This window comes from Morchella importuna, assembly GCF_003444635.1.
Source record: "Morchella importuna strain M04M26 chromosome Unknown Morimp01GS030, whole genome shotgun sequence".
Classification (NCBI taxonomy): Eukaryota; Fungi; Ascomycota; class Pezizomycetes; order Pezizales; family Morchellaceae; genus Morchella; species Morchella importuna.
The window spans coordinates 165,416-184,113 of NW_025763427.1; the positions used below are offsets into that span (position 1 = coordinate 165,416).

At 46.9% G+C, this 18,698-nt stretch overlaps 4 protein-coding genes across 4 annotated transcripts; 2 read left to right on the top strand and 2 right to left on the bottom strand.

Moving 5' to 3' along the window:
• Window positions 1–4,468: 4,468 nt before the first annotated feature.
• Window positions 4,469–5,508, bottom strand: LAJ45_08510 (uncharacterized protein; the record flags this gene model as incomplete). The annotated part of the gene is made up of 9 exons (XM_046118060.1): window positions 4,469–4,477; window positions 4,545–4,646; window positions 4,726–4,735; window positions 4,882–4,909; window positions 4,968–5,027; window positions 5,098–5,123; window positions 5,186–5,241; window positions 5,327–5,336; window positions 5,483–5,508. 9 exons carry the CDS (start codon window positions 5,506–5,508, stop codon window positions 4,469–4,471), a joined length of 327 nt encoding a protein of 108 aa, XP_045968658.1.
• A 2,226-nt stretch (window positions 5,509–7,734) lies between these two features.
• LAJ45_08511 (uncharacterized protein) lies at window positions 7,735–8,916 on the top strand (the record flags this gene model as incomplete). The annotated part of the gene is made up of 2 exons (XM_046118061.1): window positions 7,735–7,744; window positions 7,841–8,916. 2 exons carry the CDS (start codon window positions 7,735–7,737, stop codon window positions 8,914–8,916), a joined length of 1,086 nt encoding a protein of 361 aa, XP_045968659.1.
• Window positions 8,917–9,284: 368 nt separating this feature from the next.
• Window positions 9,285–11,776, bottom strand: LAJ45_08512 (uncharacterized protein; the record flags this gene model as incomplete). The annotated part of the gene is made up of 8 exons (XM_046118062.1): window positions 9,285–9,610; window positions 9,868–9,919; window positions 10,450–10,606; window positions 10,866–10,886; window positions 11,075–11,089; window positions 11,260–11,283; window positions 11,397–11,434; window positions 11,621–11,776. The coding sequence occupies 8 exons, from the start codon at window positions 11,774–11,776 to the stop codon at window positions 9,285–9,287; spliced, it is 789 nt and encodes a 262-aa protein (XP_045968660.1).
• Window positions 11,777–14,674: 2,898 nt separating this feature from the next.
• Window positions 14,675–17,694, top strand: LAJ45_08513 (uncharacterized protein; the record flags this gene model as incomplete). Its single annotated transcript, XM_046118063.1, has 4 exons — window positions 14,675–14,733; window positions 14,901–16,411; window positions 16,494–17,536; window positions 17,608–17,694. 4 exons carry the CDS (start codon window positions 14,675–14,677, stop codon window positions 17,692–17,694), a joined length of 2,700 nt encoding a protein of 899 aa, XP_045968661.1.
• Between the last annotated feature and the right edge of the window lie 1,004 nt (window positions 17,695–18,698).

Here is an 18,698-nt window from a genome sequence, read left to right on the forward strand (position 1 = left end):
ACTAGACTGTTGTCTTCACGAAACTGCGCTGCAGGGCGTTTTTCTTTTTCTTTTTTCTTTCCTTTTCTCCCCCGCCCCTCCCCCTCCGTTTTAAGCCGAGGAGCTTCGCCTCAGGCACAGGCCTCTGAGCTAAGTAGCTACATACATGTAGCTTTTCACCATATATATACTGACATTTGAATATCCAGCCCAGCCCCCACTAGTACGGTTCCCCCACCCACCGCCATAGAGCGTCAAGACCCCCTTTCAAGATTACGAGTCTAGCAAAATTAACAGCCGGCCCAATTGAAAGAACTTGATGAGCGATGCGAGTGTGTGTGGTAGCGATTTTGTAAATATTATATATTGGTCACCATATGGTCCGAGTGATGAGCTGTGATTGAGCGGATCTCTTCTATCTACATACATCTTCGATCTTTTGTCGAGGACACAGGGTGCAGGGTGCCTTGTCTATGTTTTCCCTTTTTGCAACTTGGTGGGTTTGCACTTTTTTCGGGTGGGTGGGTACGATGGGGATGATGGTGGTGTGGAGGTGCTACTGCTCGCGGGTTGTCTTTTTTTCGGTCGTGCGGGGGCTGGGACGTTGGTGGGCCGGGTCGGTCGGGTGTCCTGTTTAATGCCAGGGACGCAGTTGAGATAACTGCGCTAGCTACAGTTACTGCGTTGCGTGTTGGATGTTGTGGTATATGCTTCCTGAATTTTAAACACATGTAGAAGCGGTACGGTTATCTGGTAACGTAGGGAGGTAGCTGGTGAGGTGCATATATTATGGGAGCGGATCGATCGTGAGTTCTGGGAGGTGTTTATATATTTCGAGGGATGAATTAACTGAGAATGATATGATCTGCCCCCGTTACAGATAGTTACCGTCAACACTGCATCTACGTATATATCTTAATTTCTTTCATCAGGAAGATAATATGAATTGAATACGTACAAGTACATATGTACATATCGCCTCCTGATCAGCCACCTAATGCAACCAGTCCATGGACATATATCCTTTATATCGTCAAAGTTCCCAAATTAATTCTGATCCTCAACGGATAAAAATAACACCTAAACTAGAAACTAGAAGATGAGGTAGCTAGGCCAAGGTAATATATATGTACTCACGCCGTGGTGTGTATTGCCAAGAAATCACCCGAATACATAAAGTATATGTACCCCCGACGGCACACTAACAGCGAGAAGGGCATGTCATGCCGGGTAAGAAGTATGTATGACATAATCTTTTCTTTCCTCTCCTTTCCCATTCCTTTCTTCGTCCCTCCCTTATCCTCTGCCTCATTTTCATACTCTCTTCCTTCCATCATCTTCCATCCTCTACCTTCTATCACCCTGTTTTCCATCCCGAAATGGATTCATCCATCCCTCAATCTCGACACCTGAATGTGAAGCGTAACAAGGAAATAATAAGCTGGCTGGTGTGTTATTTTTCTTTTCTGGCCTTGATGGTGGGTAGGAATAATGTGCTGATTACACACTTCTGCTGCAGCAGAGGTTTGTCTTTTCATCCTCTATACGACATTTACATCATTCTTTCATCTGTTTCGGATATGAGGAGATGAGGAGATGAGGAGATGGTGTATGCTCATTGTATGCTTATTATGGTAGCGGTGATGGTTAACTTGATTGTTTCTGTTTCGATAAATGTTGAAACACTGGTTAGCTCGTTCCTCTTTTTTGCTGCTTCGGAGGTAGGAGTTTGGATGGAATATGTTAATTACGTATATCGTGTACGACTCTGATGGTAGCGGTGACAGCTGGCTGCTTTTATATTGATACGGTGATGAGATTATTGGCTTGTAGGTGTACCCTTGCTTGCTGTCTATCTCGGGGATAAGCGGAAGGTGCTAACTGATTGAGTAAACACTTCCGGGATGATGGTGGTGGCTGGGTACCTTCTCTCGATATGGTGTTGAGATACTGATGGTATGTATGTATAACCTTTCTTTTTTCGTTTGGCGTAGTGTGATATACTGCGTACTAATTGTATGCTTCCGGTATAATTGATCGTAGCGGTAAAGTACTTCTATGTATCTTGACGGTGAATTCGGATCCTGGGCTGGTAGGTGTGATCTTTCTTGTTTTATGCTCGGTCCAGGGATGAGAAGACTGTGCTAATTGTACACCTCTGTTGGTTATGGTATGGTAACAGATAGGTAATTCCTCTTAATATAGTTCTGGAATACTGAGCTGGTAAGTGTACCTTCATTTATGCTTCGTGAGTAAGAGCGTGCTAACGTGTTGGAAATGGTATATACCTTCGGTGGAGGTGATCGGGGGCTTATATCTTGATACGGTATTGTGGTACTGAGATGGTAGGTGCATTCTTTTTCTGCTTTAGGGTAGGGAGATAAGGTGTGCGTGCTCATTGTACACTGCCGGTAGTGATGTTGATTTAAATACTCCTATCTCGATACAGCGTCGAGATCCTGAAGTTGAGTGCACCCCCCCCCCCCCCCTTTCTAAATTGCCTTCGATAGCGAAGAGGGATCCGTGCTAATTTAATCATACACCTTCAATAGCAACGGCGGTGATCCGGTGCCCCCATCTCGATAGAGTGTTGGGATACTAAAATGTATATGTTAGGTACACATCTTTTTCTCTTTTCTCAGCTTCTGAGAAGAGGACAGTGTGCTAATTACCTACCTCCGGTGACAATGATGGTCGTATTCTTTTCTTTTCGATATTGTATAGAGATGCGGAGGTTTTGTGGCTTAGGTGTGCCCCCCCCCCCCCCCCCCCCCAAATTGTGCTTCAGAGATAGGAAGAGTGTGCTATTTTATACCTCCAATACTAACGGTGATCTGGTACAGCAAGGCTTCTAGACATGGCCGGATTAGAATAAATGTATCGACTAAGATGAGTGCCGGTCGCCTTACTTGATGAGTCTCCGCTGCTCCTACTGACCAGATGCCTAAGGAGCTAGTTTATGGGTGCATATCCTCCAGGATACCTACCGGATGAAGAAAGAGCTGTGTTTCAACGTGAGTATAGGAAAGATTCTTTCGGGAGAAGAGACAAACACTGACACTCATGCCAACTAATTCATATCATATCCGCCGCCTTCATGTTTTGCGGTGGAGAGGCATCAGACGAACGAAGCCTTTGCCGTCCTGCTCAACTTATTGCCACATCGAAATCGGCTATCGAATCCCACGGAACGGCGGACAAGCGGTCACCGCACAATCTCGCGGAAGTGTATTGATGTCTGCTATCCACAATGTTTCAAACCATCAGATAAGATGAGCGATCTCGGGGGATCTGTCAGGGCACCTACCATGGATTCCCCCTCAAACCGTCAGGCCCGATGCAAACGTGAACCACTAGTTATATATAGTGGGTATGATGTGTTGAATACCTAAAATACTCATAATCTCACGGTAAGATTATTATCTGACCATGACAAGAGGTACCTCCGTGTATAGAGTTCACAATATCATACCTACTGTATCAGGCTAGTGACCCACATTTGCATCGGGACTGATCATACGGTTTAATGGGTATATCGACTACCCGGTTCTGGAAAAGAATCCCTCTCTGGATGGGTATCTGCATCTTTTAAATGCAAAGAATCAGCTGTGGTCTGTAATACTGCATCCCCCGGGTTCGATTATTAAAGGCATGGCCGGTTGGGAACTGTGTTTTAGTTGGCACTATCGCTACAACAATACATCCGTAGACAGTTGTAATTCCTAGGACTCGTGCCGTTAAAAGTTATTTCAAGGCCGGTTTCATATGTTCGGCGAGGACGATAAGAGTTACAGTGTTGCGGGTTACTAAGACTACACTGGTCTACGCCATACCAACGATTCAAGATTTAGCTCATGGTGTCCACAAATTGGCTACTTTAAGATAAAAGACGAAGAAGCTGCAAAAAAAAATCAATGATCTTCAACCATCAGTCTAGATAGAGCAAGGAGACCTCTACAAGATCAAAACAAACTTCACGCGGAATCACAGGTCATCACTCGGATATTCACACTCTCAAGCTTTTCACAGTATTAATAATTGATGATTGATGCCATCGCTTATCAATTAACATTTTGCGGTATTATTACAGACATATTTTATTTTTATAGTCTTAAGCAAAGAAATAAGCTAGAGACAAGTTGGGGAAGTGTTATCAACGACCAGATTAGATCTTAAACGACAATTCCACGAAGTAGCAGGGAAGCTTCGGATGGTACCTATATAAGCAATTGCATAGTTCGCATCACGGTAGAGTCATATAATATCGGAGTCGCAGCGATTTCAAATAAGAGAAGCAAAAACTAACACAAAAACACATGTATTTCTACTATTTATACCCTCCCTAGGCGGCACGATAATTACCCATCTAGTTCAGAGAACCCCAGATAGTTGGTGAGGATGGCCTGGTTTTCCCTGCCTACTCCATCAGGTCCCCGCGCAGAGAGACCCAGGCACCCATATCGGACCTTGGGTTGACCCCGGCCCGGGGTCAGCAATGCTGGACATACAATCAGCATCGTGCCGACAAAAAAGAAGCAATGAAGAGAAGAAATGATATTACTCACTTTTCGGAGGTGAAAGATCAAATCCCTTCCAGAAAACGAAACAGAGATCTCGTAGTAGAGTTGTGCCGAGGACAATGAGATGCACTCAGGCCACGGCAGAGCCTAATAGGCGTGTTAGTAAGGATTCCCAACAATTAGGAGCAAAAAAGAAATAAAGAAAAAACGAAGCGGGTGTACGAACTGGGGAGGCACTGTAGAGGCGCCGAGGGACCTATCATCCCCAGAAGTGCAAGCCCCCCCCGGGGCGGGGGGGGGGGGGGGGGGCAGATGCATTAGTGGTATAACTATGAGCAGATAGGAAGCCCCCTGCACAGCCACCGAGCCGATACATCTCGACTAGGTACCTATAGGAATCAAGGGGCTGTCTTCATGTTGTATTAAGTCAGTATATATAGCGGAGAAAGGAGAGGATTTGGAATTTACCCCCGAACCGAAACTTCCTCCAACGCGCCCCCCAGCCCAGGCAGCAATGAATCTCCGCTGCTTTATGCAAATATCAGTGAGAAGGAGACTATTTGATAAGAAAACGAAGACTGAGAGAGAGAAAGCATACAAAAAACAGACAGAGGGGTCACATCACTGTTTATCCAGTCAGTACACATATCAAAGCTTAGCCATAACAAAGAGGATTTTGAATTTACCACCGAACCACAAGTTCTGCAAAGACAGCACCCCCGGCCCAGAGATGATGCATTTGCTTAATACCAATATGAGTGAGTGAGAGAGAACTTGATAAGAACGAATATGCAGAGAGAGTGTGTGGGGGGGGGGGGGGAACATACAATATGTAATCTGCAGTGACAACAGTAAAACTTATACCTGCTATATATGGTCAGTCTTTTGTTTCAAAGAAAACAATTTGCTCATCATCACGTCAGAAGAAAATGGAAAGAACACATACAATCAGCTCAAGGCTTGTACCAGTACAATCGCCCTACAAGAGAGCGGATCCTCCTATCCCCATGGCCTTGGAAGGACGAGGAGGCGGGATAAAAGGCTGATAAGGCCGCAATTTGATAAGAATATGATAAGAATACGGATGAGAGGGGGAAGAAGAGGAGAAGAAGGAGAGGAGAAGGACAAGAGGTAGGGAACTAAAACAATTTGTGATGACAGGTGGCTGCCCACATATAGCTAGCTGGCCTCATAACCTTAAGCTTGGTTGCCCTAGAACATGGTATCACCCCGAGAGCTTGGTTGTGTGTACGTATGTCTACTAGGTGCTGGGGAATACTGAAGTTGGGATAAATTTAAGCACGTATATGGCGGGATTGGACCACGGGAAGGGTACTGTAGTGTATTTATTCTTCGTATAGTGAGATGAGTTCGAGTTTATATGCACCTTGCAAGGTTACATAATATTGTCTAAACTACGATAGCCTAGATAACTTTATATGGAGCTAGGATATATTCTAGGAACGATTGGAAATTTGAAGAAACACTGAGAGCTTGAGAGCTTTGGGTATTAAGCCTACCTACTTGTGCTAATTATACCCCACTTAGATCGAAGGGCCCTACCAGGCGAAGCAAAAAGGTAACATGTACATAGCTATATAGCGGTTTTTTCCTTTCTAAACGACATCGAGCTTATTTCAAGGTACACAAACCGCGGCTGGTAACAAGGATGGAGAGTTTGAGGGCACGGTCTACCGAGCTAAGAAATAAGCAAAACCGTAACGCGATCAGAGCACGGAACAGAAATCCACTATCAGTATTGAGCTATTTGGGTATTGAGGACGTATATTGAGGTCCAAAATTCAGATCCCCATCACCATCTCTATCTCAACTCCCCAGTCCCAAAGGTCTCAGCGCTACGATACATACAACAAAGCACACGGTCCACAGGTCCATACGCAATCACCACCCGTCACTGTCGTCATCCGAAACGAAACAATGTCTCACTTAGTCAAGTCTCAGTCTCACATTCACAGACCCCACCCCCACTTGACAAACCCCCCCACACACACACATGCCCAACATACTGCAGGATTAATCACCCCCACCACGATTTGACAATTGATGATTCTCGATTAACTATCGGCGGTCACGGGCATCGATATCTGAGACTAAGACCCGCCCTCTCTACATAACGTACCCCCAACCCAGTCCAATCCAGCCCTGTCCAAGTTACATGTAACTAACCCAAACTCTAGACTCAAGTCCATTCCAAGTCCCCCCCGAGCTGGGATCGAAAAGCTTATCACCGCCGCACCAATCGGTGTGAGGGTAAAAGTCTGTTTTGCGTCTGCGGATTAACCGTTTAAGCAGCGCAGAGCAGCCGCGCAGAGAGAGCGGTGAACATGCTATGCTATGCTATGCTACGTAGAGTTACGTAAGGCAGGGTATGCAAAGAGCCGAGTACCGAGTCATGTTGTGCGATGTTACATTGAGGAGGTAAGGGCTCGCGTGATTGCACTATGGTGGGTGAGAAAGATGGGTGGTAGGGCTAAAAGGTTATTTCGGGCCCAATAAGACTTGGTGATTGCGTGCTGGATGGAGGTAAGGGATGTGAGCTGGCTACTACTTAGACCTGGTAGGCAAGTATTTACGGCGGCCAGTAATACTACTGTTTAGTAACTGCCACTACTACCTACACCTACACACATATATTCATATAGTATTATCAGCTACGAGGAGCTTTAATTACGCAAAGTACCTTGCCGTTACGGGCCACTGTTACTATTCAACCGTTATTCTAAAAACGTCACAGCCCATCAATCAAGGGCGCCCACAAAGCTAAATGTCCCTACCCTCAACCAGATAGCTCAACCAGATACCCCAATTAATCCCACTGTTTCGATGCCAGCCCGACCTTCCACCAATTAATTAATTAGCCTTTTTCCACTAAAATCTCCAATCACCTCTCCCACGCACGACATACTCCTTATCAAACCCAGTATTAACTTTTTCCTTCTCCCCGCCGCATGCACCTAAGCGTCCCAAAACCTAAATTGTCAGGGTTAGGGCTCACTGCTGCTGCATACAGTTAGCGCCCGGTCCCGTTAGTTTAGCAGCTAGCAGCTTAAGTGGGCGGAGGACCCTTGTAGGTCGTCGCCCTGGCGACCTGCCAAGACAGCTATCTTTGCGCCGAAAAAAAAAAAGTTGTGCTCAAACTCTCGATATCCTAAAATTTGCAGAGAAAAAAACCTCCACCTCTAAAAACTCCACCAAAGCCTCCAACTCGCCCACCATGGTCTCTTGTAATTCCCCTCCCTATCCCCGTCCAATCCCCCTCAATTTCCTTGCCGCAAAACATTGACAAGGACAATGCCCGGCCAATGCTAATGACTGCACAGTCTCCTGCGAAGTTTGCAACGACGTAATCAAGAAGCCCAAGCTTGACTCGCACCGTGGCCAGTGCCGGGGCGCCTACTTCACATGTATCGACTGCAACACGACCTTCAGCGGTAACGACCACAAGACGCACACCAGCTGCATCTCCGAGGCCCAAAAGTACCAGGGCGCGCTCTACAAACCCGAGAAGGGCAAGGGCAAGAAGGGCGCAAAGGCTGTGCAGAAGCAGGTTGTTGTTCCTGTGGTTGTTGAGAAGAAGGTTGAGGAGGTTGTGCAGGTAGAGGAGCCTGTGGTAGTGGTGGAAGAGAAGAAGGCGGAGCCTGTGGTGGAGGAGAAGGCAAAGAAGGAGAAGAACGAGAAGAAGGAGAAGAAGGATAAGAAGGCTACTAAACCTACGGTTGAGACTGCTGCTGAGCCGGTGGTTGCTGCTGAGCCAGTGGTTACTGCTGAAGAGGTTAAGGAAGCGGCCACGCCTAAGGAGAATAAGTCAAAGAAGAGCAAGAAGGACAAGATATCCGAAGAGCCAACACCCACCACCGAGCCCGAGGTCACTGAGGCCAAGCCAGTTGCTGAAGAGCCCAAGGAGGACAAGAAGTCTAAGAAGGACAAGAAGGGCAAGAAGGGCAAGAAAGAGAAGGCCGCAGAAGAACCCAAAGTCGAAGAGCCCAAAGCCGAAGCCGTAGCCCCCGAGGAGCCTGCATCAGCCACCGAAGAGCCCAATGAGGCTTCCACCGAAGAGCCCGAAGCCGAGGCCGAAAAGCCTAAGCTGACCCGCTCGCAAAAGAAGGAGCTCAAGCAGAAGCGCAAGCTTGAAGCCGAAGAAGGCGCGGACGAGAAGGAGGGCGCGCCAAAGTCAAAGAAGCCCAAGGAGGAGATCGCGAAAGAAGTTGCCGAGAGGCGTGTTCTGGGGCAGGCCTTCATTAACCTAATCCAGCCGGGGTCGTACCCGTTGCAGGTCAAGAAGGCGGTTGAACAGTTGGAGAAGACACATGGCGCGGAGATTGTGCAGAGGGATTTGTGGAGGGCCCTGTGTCTGAAGAAGGGCAGGGATGGAAATGTATCCCTGCGTCTGATCTAGATCTAAGGGGGAAGCTAGATCAAAAAAACGGTATTTGGGACGTGAGGCCATTTGGTGTAATAAACTAAAAGTCTTGTAAATTAGGCATTGCTTACGGCGTCATGGGCATTAAAAGTTAGGTCTAGGCAATTGAGATACTTTTTTCAACTATAAACTTTCTCGTGATATATACTTGTATCTATGCGTGCTGGTCTTCCTATCCTCTAATACACAATCTATAGATATATATAGATTAACACAAAACAAACCCAATTGTCCCATGATAAACCGCAGATACGCACAGGTATCTTAATACCGTGAATACTCTCTACTCTACCATTTACCGCAGGTCTCAACCACCTTCAAGTAAACCGGAGAGTAATATCCGTCTATCTCCTCTTCGCATCTCCCGGGACCGCTTTTCCAAGCTGCCCATTAAATCTTGAAAAAGCCCACTTTAACGCCAATGTGCTCGCACTCATAGTCAATGCCGACCCAACAAAAAGAATAATCCTATGCTCGGTCTTCAAGATTTCCATGATTGGGTACGGATACCATCCATTATAGGAATAACAGTGCTCCAGCCAAAACCAGTAGAAAGTCGCGAGACAACCTGGAACTAGGAGCGCAGGGACGACGCCTACAGTCCATGGTGGAGACAACAAAAGCGCATCGATAAGGAGAAGGGCGGCAGGGAAAAGGTGCAAGCTAAGATCTGTAGTGAGTTAGCGAGTTGACATAAACGTACCAAGTCTTGCAATCTGAGAAGTGCCGGTTTTAGAATACGATGAGTGAGCAGTGGTGATTTGAAATATGGCGCGACGTTGACAACGACGACAACACAACAGTCCCAGAGTCCCAGCTAAGACTTTAACATCTTTCGGGAAAAAAGCGACACCATAAACCACGAGATTATGAAGGAAATAGATTTGCAAATTTGATCGGGCCGGGCCGGAATATGTATGTACTGACCGACAAATGTATCAATATGCATTCCAGGCGGCATGACTAGCGTGCGGTCGATCTAGCGATGCACATGAGGCGTTAGTTGTTTTATCCTTCATTTCCTCCTTTCCCCATTCAAATTTAACAAATTAGGAAGAAAATAAAAATAAAAAAATTGAAATTCATAGATATGTGGTAAGGCAGATTCAGATTATCACATGGGACCCCCCCGGCTTTGTGATGCATGATATGTTTGAACGTGGTTGGATGACAAGGAATTAAGAGGAGGGGGGCAGAAACAACGGCCAAAAGGAAACACAAATCCCAGATAACAACGATTAGCGAGAAAGAAATATGGGGATTAGGATGACTATTGTCGCAATCTCATACACTCTAGCGATTGGGGGGGTATAATATCGGGTAATATTGGACACAGAGGAGCCTGAGCCAGTGTGCTCAGAATTAAAGAGCCCAACAAGCCGCGTCTATCCGAGTGGATCCAGATATCATGCGACACAAAGACCAGAGAATGGGGAAATGGTACCGATACCAATGAAACAAGATATATATAAACAAATTATATGAGGCACAAAGAGACGTGAGACTCACAGCTGTGAGGCCCCAGTACAGCAGACTAATCAACACCTCCAAAGGTGCGCTAGCCACTGCTAGAGCATTCTTGATCAAAAATAGCTTTGGATTGAGGGTTATATCCGCAAGAAATCCGAAAATAAAAGTCAAGGTAGATATCGACAGAGCGATAATCCTAGAACATCGTGAGGTTAGGTATTTAGCCAAATGATATCTCTTGGTTGCTCGAGCCTTCACAAAAAAGGGCACAAGATCCGATAAGGATTTGAGCCGCATGGGACGGGCAGCAATGTGGTCCGTGAGCCCAGCTATCAAAAACATGCGGTAGATAAAGGTGGTTAGGGTTCAAGATTGGGGCGGGGAAATATGGAAATTTTAGCCCCAACAACGGAAGCCAGAATCTTCAGAGAAGAGCAATAGAAATGGGATATTACGTAAGGAACTGGAAATGCCATCTGTATCATCTCCTCGAAGCACCTCGCGGATCGTACCAGTCAGCAGTTTATCTAGATGAGAGATGGCTATAGATCCTTTTTTCATTGAAAGAAAGCTCGGATAAAACGGAGCCTTCCCCGCGTTTGCCTTGGTTGAGAGGGAGGGGGGGGGGGGGAGGGAAATCTAGAGATGAGAAGATCGACCATACCCATATGCCTCGTTTCTGTGTTTTTGCCCATAGAATGTTAGCATAAGTTTCATAAGAGTTGTTATTTATTATAAACCCGGACATATGCTCCAATTGCAGACGAGGCTTGGTTTGCTTAATCAACCTCACCAAATGAGGGATGCAGCAACACTAAATGAGTGGCAAACGGACGGCAATTCTCTTACATTTCACCTGGAAAATATTTTAAACTGAATTATGATAAGATTAATGTGTCAGCTATGAGCTTATTTGAAGTCATTCATTTCCACAGCTAGCTAGGCAACCTTTGGCACAGAACAAGTGGATGGTGTGGCTCACTCACCATTGGAAGGAATAAAAGAAGCTCACGAGTCCGGTAGCCTGCCGTGGGGTGTGAATAAATTATCCAATGTCAAGGGTCTTGCATATTTGGAGACACCAATAGCTATGTACAGGCAGCAACGGGGTTGGCCGCATCGCCACTCCAGGTGAGGGAGTTTCATCAAACAAGTGTAACGTGGGAAAACAGAAAACAACGGGTAAGGGCTCAGCCGAAGAATTACATACGTGCACAAAAGCTGAAATTGACCGTGATGGAGAATGAATCCGCTGAAGGGGATGTTTCTTGATGAGCGAGCTCTCGACGTTATCAGGTCGATAGGGAAACACCATATCGACCCCGCCTATTTGTCCAGGAGTCCTATTATCCTTCCTATAGCTCATTGTTGTTGTCTGTGCGGGCACTTGGATCCTAATATACAAGAAGGACGGGCCTCTGGATTTGTATTGGAGAATTGGAAATTGAAGAGATGAAGCTTGATGAAACCGATGCTGACTGGCAACACAGCTATGAGTGAAGAAAGGCGGGACAGGTATTGCACCTCAGTAGATAAAGCAAACCCAGCTACGGATAGACACTCCGTATTCTCTCATACGTGTTATCAAGGGCTCTCTGGTTGGATCTTGTAGGGCTGACGTAGTGAATCTGGGAAAGAAGCTTCGAAAAAAAGAAACGCACGGATTTGAGCCTGCTGAGGATCAAGCATGCAACCAGACCATAGCGTTAGGGTAGTCTCAAATGACTTACAGGCGGTACAATACCTACTCTACCTATCTTCTAGAGTACCTACCCTCCCTCCCTACCACCCTAGCGGCGGCAAATAAAGCACTGGCAGCGCTGCTGGGCGTCTCTCTCGGCTTCTTGCAAGCCCGCTCCGAAGGGGGTGGTCGGTCAGTGGCAAGTATAGGATTGGGTCACCATTATTGAGCCGGACCGTGTGCCGAGGTAACCCGATGCTTATTATTTCACTACACACATGAACAAGTTCTAATTCTTCCAAGTGATGATCGAGATTTCCCCATGACGATTCTGTTGTCAGGGAAAAAAGGATGAGAGACATTATTAACCGGTTATCTATTACCATGTACTTTCAAGCTGTACTCGCTACTTGTCTCATACCTATTGTTGCGTCTGTGCCGACCTTGTACGTACGGGTATCACGTACATCACGGCACTCCAGAGTCCAGATGCACGATACACTCAAGCTACCTGGATCACAAATTTAGCCCTCAAGGGCCTGGAGGAAGGGAGGGTGGGTGTGGTCGCGTATCGAAGCGGTTAGATATGTGAATTTTTACTTGGACAACAGGTGCGTTAGAGAAACCCCCTCATCCCTGCCGCAGCTCGCAGCTTTCAGGTGTGTCACTAGGAGGTAGAACATGGTCTCATAGACACGCGCATGGCGTCCTAGACTGTGGCTTCGTTTTCCTACCAACGACAACCTGATCGGCTTGTTGCCCTCCGCTCCGTTCGATAGGGTCTCCTTTCCCCTCTCTTTCCACCGATTTACTGTTCTTCTCTACGGTTGGCAGCGTTAATCTTGACGATTGAGATCAATGCCTGAGAAGGAACAGGGGATTTTTTCTTTTCTTTCTTTTTCTTTTCTCCTAGAGGGGGTCGGGGAGGAGGAAAGAAAAATATAGCCAGTAGATTGGAGTATATTTCTGGGGTGTGTGAGAGAGGGAGAAACCATAGGATACATGATGTATGATATGGTAAGTACATGGCATCGTAGGGTACTCTAAAGAAGGTACCTAGCAAATCTACTCTAGAGTACTTACAGGTACTACGTACCTGATACATAAAGCAATGCTCTACATACTCTACTCTAGTCAGAGCTGGGAGAATATGTACTTCATACATGGAGTGTCATGAAGTAAAGTAGCAAGGACAGGCCTATGCACAGTAAAGTACTCTACTCTATTCTAAGAATATGTAGAGTATTACCACGATGTACGATGTTGTTGCCAGACAAGCGGCTCCAAGTCCCTCGGCTTTACTCGATTTACCAGTCTGCGGCTTGCTCGATACGTTACTGCTGCCGCCTCGCTAGAGTGCGCTTTCCCGTGATACAGCGGACGTACATATGGAGATACCGACTGGCCTCTCCACAATTCATGCCCTCGTCCGTGTACTCCACCTGGGTGGTTCGTCCAGTAGATGCTTGCCATCGCCCCTCTCGTACGTACCGTAATATCTCTAACCCTCCTCCCCCCACCCTGTGATCGACTGAAGAGGCTGCCCCCGGCCACTTCACACACCCTCCCGTGGTCGTCTTCCCTAGCAGACCCTGTATGTAACTAAAGGTACCCTGCTCTGCCGTCTCTCTTTCCATTCCCACCAACACCCACTGGCCACCCCCGGCCCCCCCTCCACCCTCCACGCCTCTCTATTCATCTTTTCCTCACCGGTTCGCACTTCTTACTTCAGTTCCCATCCTCTCTCTCCTACATCCTTCTCTCAGTGATCCGTACCTTCGCAGTCTGTCAAGTCAGACTTCAGTCAGTTCGTCAGTCAGTCACTCGGAGTCAGCACGCTACGACCTGAGTACGAATTTCGGTCACCCACAGCAGCAGGCAGCGCTGCCTAATAATACCACTACTACACCTTGTTTTTTTTTTTTAACGAATATTTTGTTTTGATACTGCTGCTCTCTGTTTTGCCCGACCAGATATAGCCCCGGATCAATACTGCATGCGCTCGAACCCTCCCTCGTTGCTGCTGCTCTGATACTATTTCTCTCTACATACTCTTCTATCATTACTATCGCACCCCCCCCCCCCCCCCTTCCCCCCTTCGCTGTGGCTCCTGTTACAGTTACCTACTTGATACTGGTCTGACTATCAACGGTATCTCATACATCATACCTACAATACTTACTGTCTGCCCACTACTACCTTAACGAAGGGGTTCAGTTTTTGTTGCCATCCCAACCCCTTCCCGCCCCCGCCCCCCGCGTGCCCGCCGGCTGTCCGCTGGAATCGATATCTTCACAAGAAAAAAAAAATATTTTCGAGGTCTCAGCCGCCGTCTCTCCTACGTGGTAACCACAAGACTCTCTCTCTCTCTCAGGCCATCCTTCCTCTATCCCAGCGCCTTTATCGCGACGATCTCATCCTCGTCGCGTTGTCGTTGAATTAACCTCTCTTCCTACCACCCCACCATCTTTCGTGACGTTATCGCCACCACATCGGATCGAACCTTACTTTTCACCTACTCCTCCCCCGAGTGTCGCGTTTATAGCGATTCCTCCTCATCCTAATTAGATACACAACTCAACAATGCCTCGGGCTCCAGTCGCTGGTCGTGAAATTCGTCGTCGTAGCAGGAATGGGTGTTGGTATGGTCCTATTTCATTTATTTAATCTCATCCACTCATTCCATTCATCCATTGTTTTTTTTCCCCTTCTTTTTCGCTCGTTATATATTCCTACCCAGTTCCTTCTTCCGCTCCCGATCCGTTGATATATATAGAGATGGCACATGTTAACAGCGCGATCTGTGCAGGAACTGCAAGGCTCGCAAGGTGAAATGCGGAGAAGAGAAACCCCGCTGCAGCAACTGTGAGCGACTCGATGAGGATTGCGATTACAAGATTCGGCTATCATGGGGTGGTCGCCCATTGAAGAAGAAGCAGCTTGAGAACGGGACCAACGGTCAAGATCCCAATCCCGACGACCAGTCACAGTTTATTCCCGGTGCTGGCCAATTCTCCATTAATCAACATTTCCCATCACCGCAAACCTTCGTACAGACCACGCATAACAATGGTACAACGCGGAAGGCCCCCGTACCTAGGGTCGGTAGTGGAAAGAAAACAACCATGTCAAACTATCAGACTGTATTTTCGGTAGCAGAGCCTCAAACCCCTCCTCAACCTATAATGCAATCGTCTACAGTACAATTGGATCCCCAATTGAGAATGACCAATGGACGTCCACCTCCATTGCAGCCTCAAACGCCTATAATGCACCCGCAGAATAGGCCAAATCCTTACGATTGGGAACAAAACCTTACCCCTACAACTGCTACTCCCCATTCAACTGGTTATAATGATGACGTTGTCTATAAAACGGAGCATCATCAACAGGGTATCTACACTCCATACACGCCAGTGTCTGGGTCTTTTGTCACACAGATCGCGTCACCTGTGTCAAGTCATGGGAACGGATATGTCCATAGTCCTCCAGGCTCAGTGACTAGTCCCACACACTATTCTCAGCCTCAGAACTCTCCCCCATTGCACCAGCAACAAAAGATTTACCATGCACCACCGCCAATCCTCCAAACCCCCACAAAGAGAATCCGTACTAGCACTTCGCCCACACAGCCTGCTCCAAATTCACCGTATATTTACGGCAATATGAATGGGCATTCTGTAACTATGCCACCACATACTACCTCGATTGGAACAGCTTTGAGCTACATGCCAACATCATCAGGCGTTTCGATGGAACATCACCACATGGCGTTGATGGACCATTCCGCTGTATCGGGTGTGGGGGTAAACACCATCATGCGAAGGGTTTCTGTTGAGAACCTACTTGCCGCACCCTTACCTAATCCGGATAGCAGCTACGGTTATGTTGACAGATATCCCACCTCAGAGATGGATGAATTCAAGCAAGAAGATAGTCCGAAAGGCATGAGTTTTGGTGTGGAAAGCCCGAAGGCCATGAGCTTTGGTGTAGATCATGGCATACCAGATATGGATGGGGACAGCGATGTGGAAGAGATTCCGCGACATAATTTTGGGGACTACTCCCAAACCATGAGAAGATTCGGCGGTTCGCGGGTGTACTCTAGTGGTGCCCGAAGTAATGGGATGTATATGAACCCCAACTCGCCATTCTATCCCGTGCAGATCACCATTCCCAGACGGCTTGATCCGTTGCCGCAGCTACTGTTATCAAACAAGAAGAATATGATGTATTTCCACCATTACCTGCATTACACTGCAAGGTTGTTGGTACCTCACGATTGCTCCGAGAATCCGTTCAAGAGCATTTTGCCTCAGAGTAAGCCATATTCTTTCCCGGGTGGAGATGCTTCTTTGGGTAATCATGCGGTTTCAGCTGACATAATCCGGTATCTTTTTAGTGGCCGTGCAAACGGATCATCTGATGAATCTGCTGCTTGCATATTCTGCCAGCCACCGGGCACGACTTCTCGACCATAAGGAGCCTACAGAACGAATTGGTAGGTTTCTGGATGAAACTGTTCGCAGTCTTCATGCATCTCTGGACGATCCCACTGATGCCAAGAGCGACTCGACCCTCGCAACTGCCATTATGCTATCGTCATATCAAATCATCTCGCCTAATCCGTTTCACATGAGCGGCCTGACCTGGCAAACGCATCTGAGCGCTGCTCGGAAGATTATCCTTGCTCGCGGGGGTGCCCAGGGTATGCACAGTAGAGACAAGGTGTCTTACTTTTTGGTGCGATGGTTTGCGTATCTAGACCTGTTGGGAAGCCTCAGTGGAAGAGAGATCGACGAGCCGTTTTTTAGCGGCAAATACTGGACCAACGACGATGTGGAAGACGACGAGCAGGAGGAATTTTCCGTCGATTGCTTCTTCGGCTTTACAGGGAGATGTGTCAGCATTCTAGCGAAGATTGGAGAATTGGCGAGGCAATGCGAGAGGGAAAAGAGATTCCTGTTGGATGATCCCTCCATGATTTCAAGCCATGGCCTAAGCTATCGCGAACAATTGGAATTATGGAGCCCCTCGCAGTCTATCAAGAGCCAGGCCATGGTGCTGCAAAAAGAATTGGAGGATGCTAAGGGCAAGGCGTCTGGCCACTGCAGCCACACACACCACCAGGGAAAACATTTCCAGATGGGTTCGCCTACGGATGCGCTAGACGCTGGGGAACTTTTAGCCACCAACGGCGCGTTCCATTGGGCGGCATTGGTGCACCTGTACCGTCGCGTATTGAACTACCCCACCATGAACCCGAGTGTCCAGAACGCGGTTAGGGAAATTGTCAACGCTATGAAGAATGTACGGCAGGGAGGGACAGCAGAGAATTGTCTTCTCTTCCCGTTGTTCTCGGCTGGATGCGAGGCGATGGAAGATAGACATAGAGACTACACTCTACAGAGGATGATTGAGGTGGAAAAGAGTGGCCTGACTCAGGTAAGTCAATTGCCTACTTCCTTCAACGCGGCAATCTCGGCTAATCAGTTTTGCGTTTTTTTTTTTTTTAGGTGAGGCATGCTAGATTACTTATGCAGCGAGTATGGCAAGAGGACAGGCCATGGTGGGAAATGGCGAATGGCGAGTTCATCGGATGAAAGATGAAATATGAAAAAATTTACTGAGCTAAAACATTGGGCAACTGGATTTGACGAAGTTTATGATTTACCGGAACGAATAAGGGGAAAGAGACGACAACCGCTGGTCCCCACAGGGACTTTTCGTCCGAAAAAAGTTTGAATTAGCACTGGCATTAAGCGTGTAGCATGTAGGGTTTTTTGTTTTTGAATTGGGTTTTTCGTTTTGTTTTCGCCGCCGAGTTGGCCTTGTGATTCCTTTATCACGCCTTCGCTTCTATACCATATTCATATTGTGCATTTTGTCTTTTTGTTTTCATTCGACTCTCCCCCATCTTGTGTTTTCTGCTGCCACGCTCTTGCTTGCTGATTTTTCAGATTGTATCGAGCCTCTGGTACATCATCTTTCATTTTCTTTTTTTTATCTAGGGAGGGTCTATGCTCTGTTGTGTCATGTTGCGCGAGAGGCATGGTATCTATGATTCTAAGCATGTTGATTTATGTTTGATGCATTTTACGGATACCATTTTTCGATCTCTAATGATTCTTTTCTTTTCTTTTTTCTTTACTTTTTTTTAGGGCGGTGTTAATGAGGAGTTTTATTTCCTTATCACCTTTTTCTTTTTCAGATGTAAGGATGGGAAGGTATGATGTATTCGGATGAAGGACATCTGCAAACATACATACATAGTTATTAGTTTTTCGAACAAAAAAAATATGGCTGGCTTCTTATATAATTATGCGTACATATTTAGGTTGCTTTTGCTATTAAGCGTGTTTGATTAGCATAGTGTTTGGTACATACACAACCCTCTAGCTGTCGTCCCTTCGCGTAACGGATTACATCTAGATCAATGGATGCTACACCACGCACGTATTTGAGATAAACATTAGGTAGTCTAGCTTGTCAGGACGTTGTTGTACAAGAGATGCTGAACCGATCATTCCAAGTCCCTCTCACAGCAAAAGACCTCCCTGCACTGCCCTCAGCCGCCGCAGTCCCTCACGTGCCCACATAAGCATCT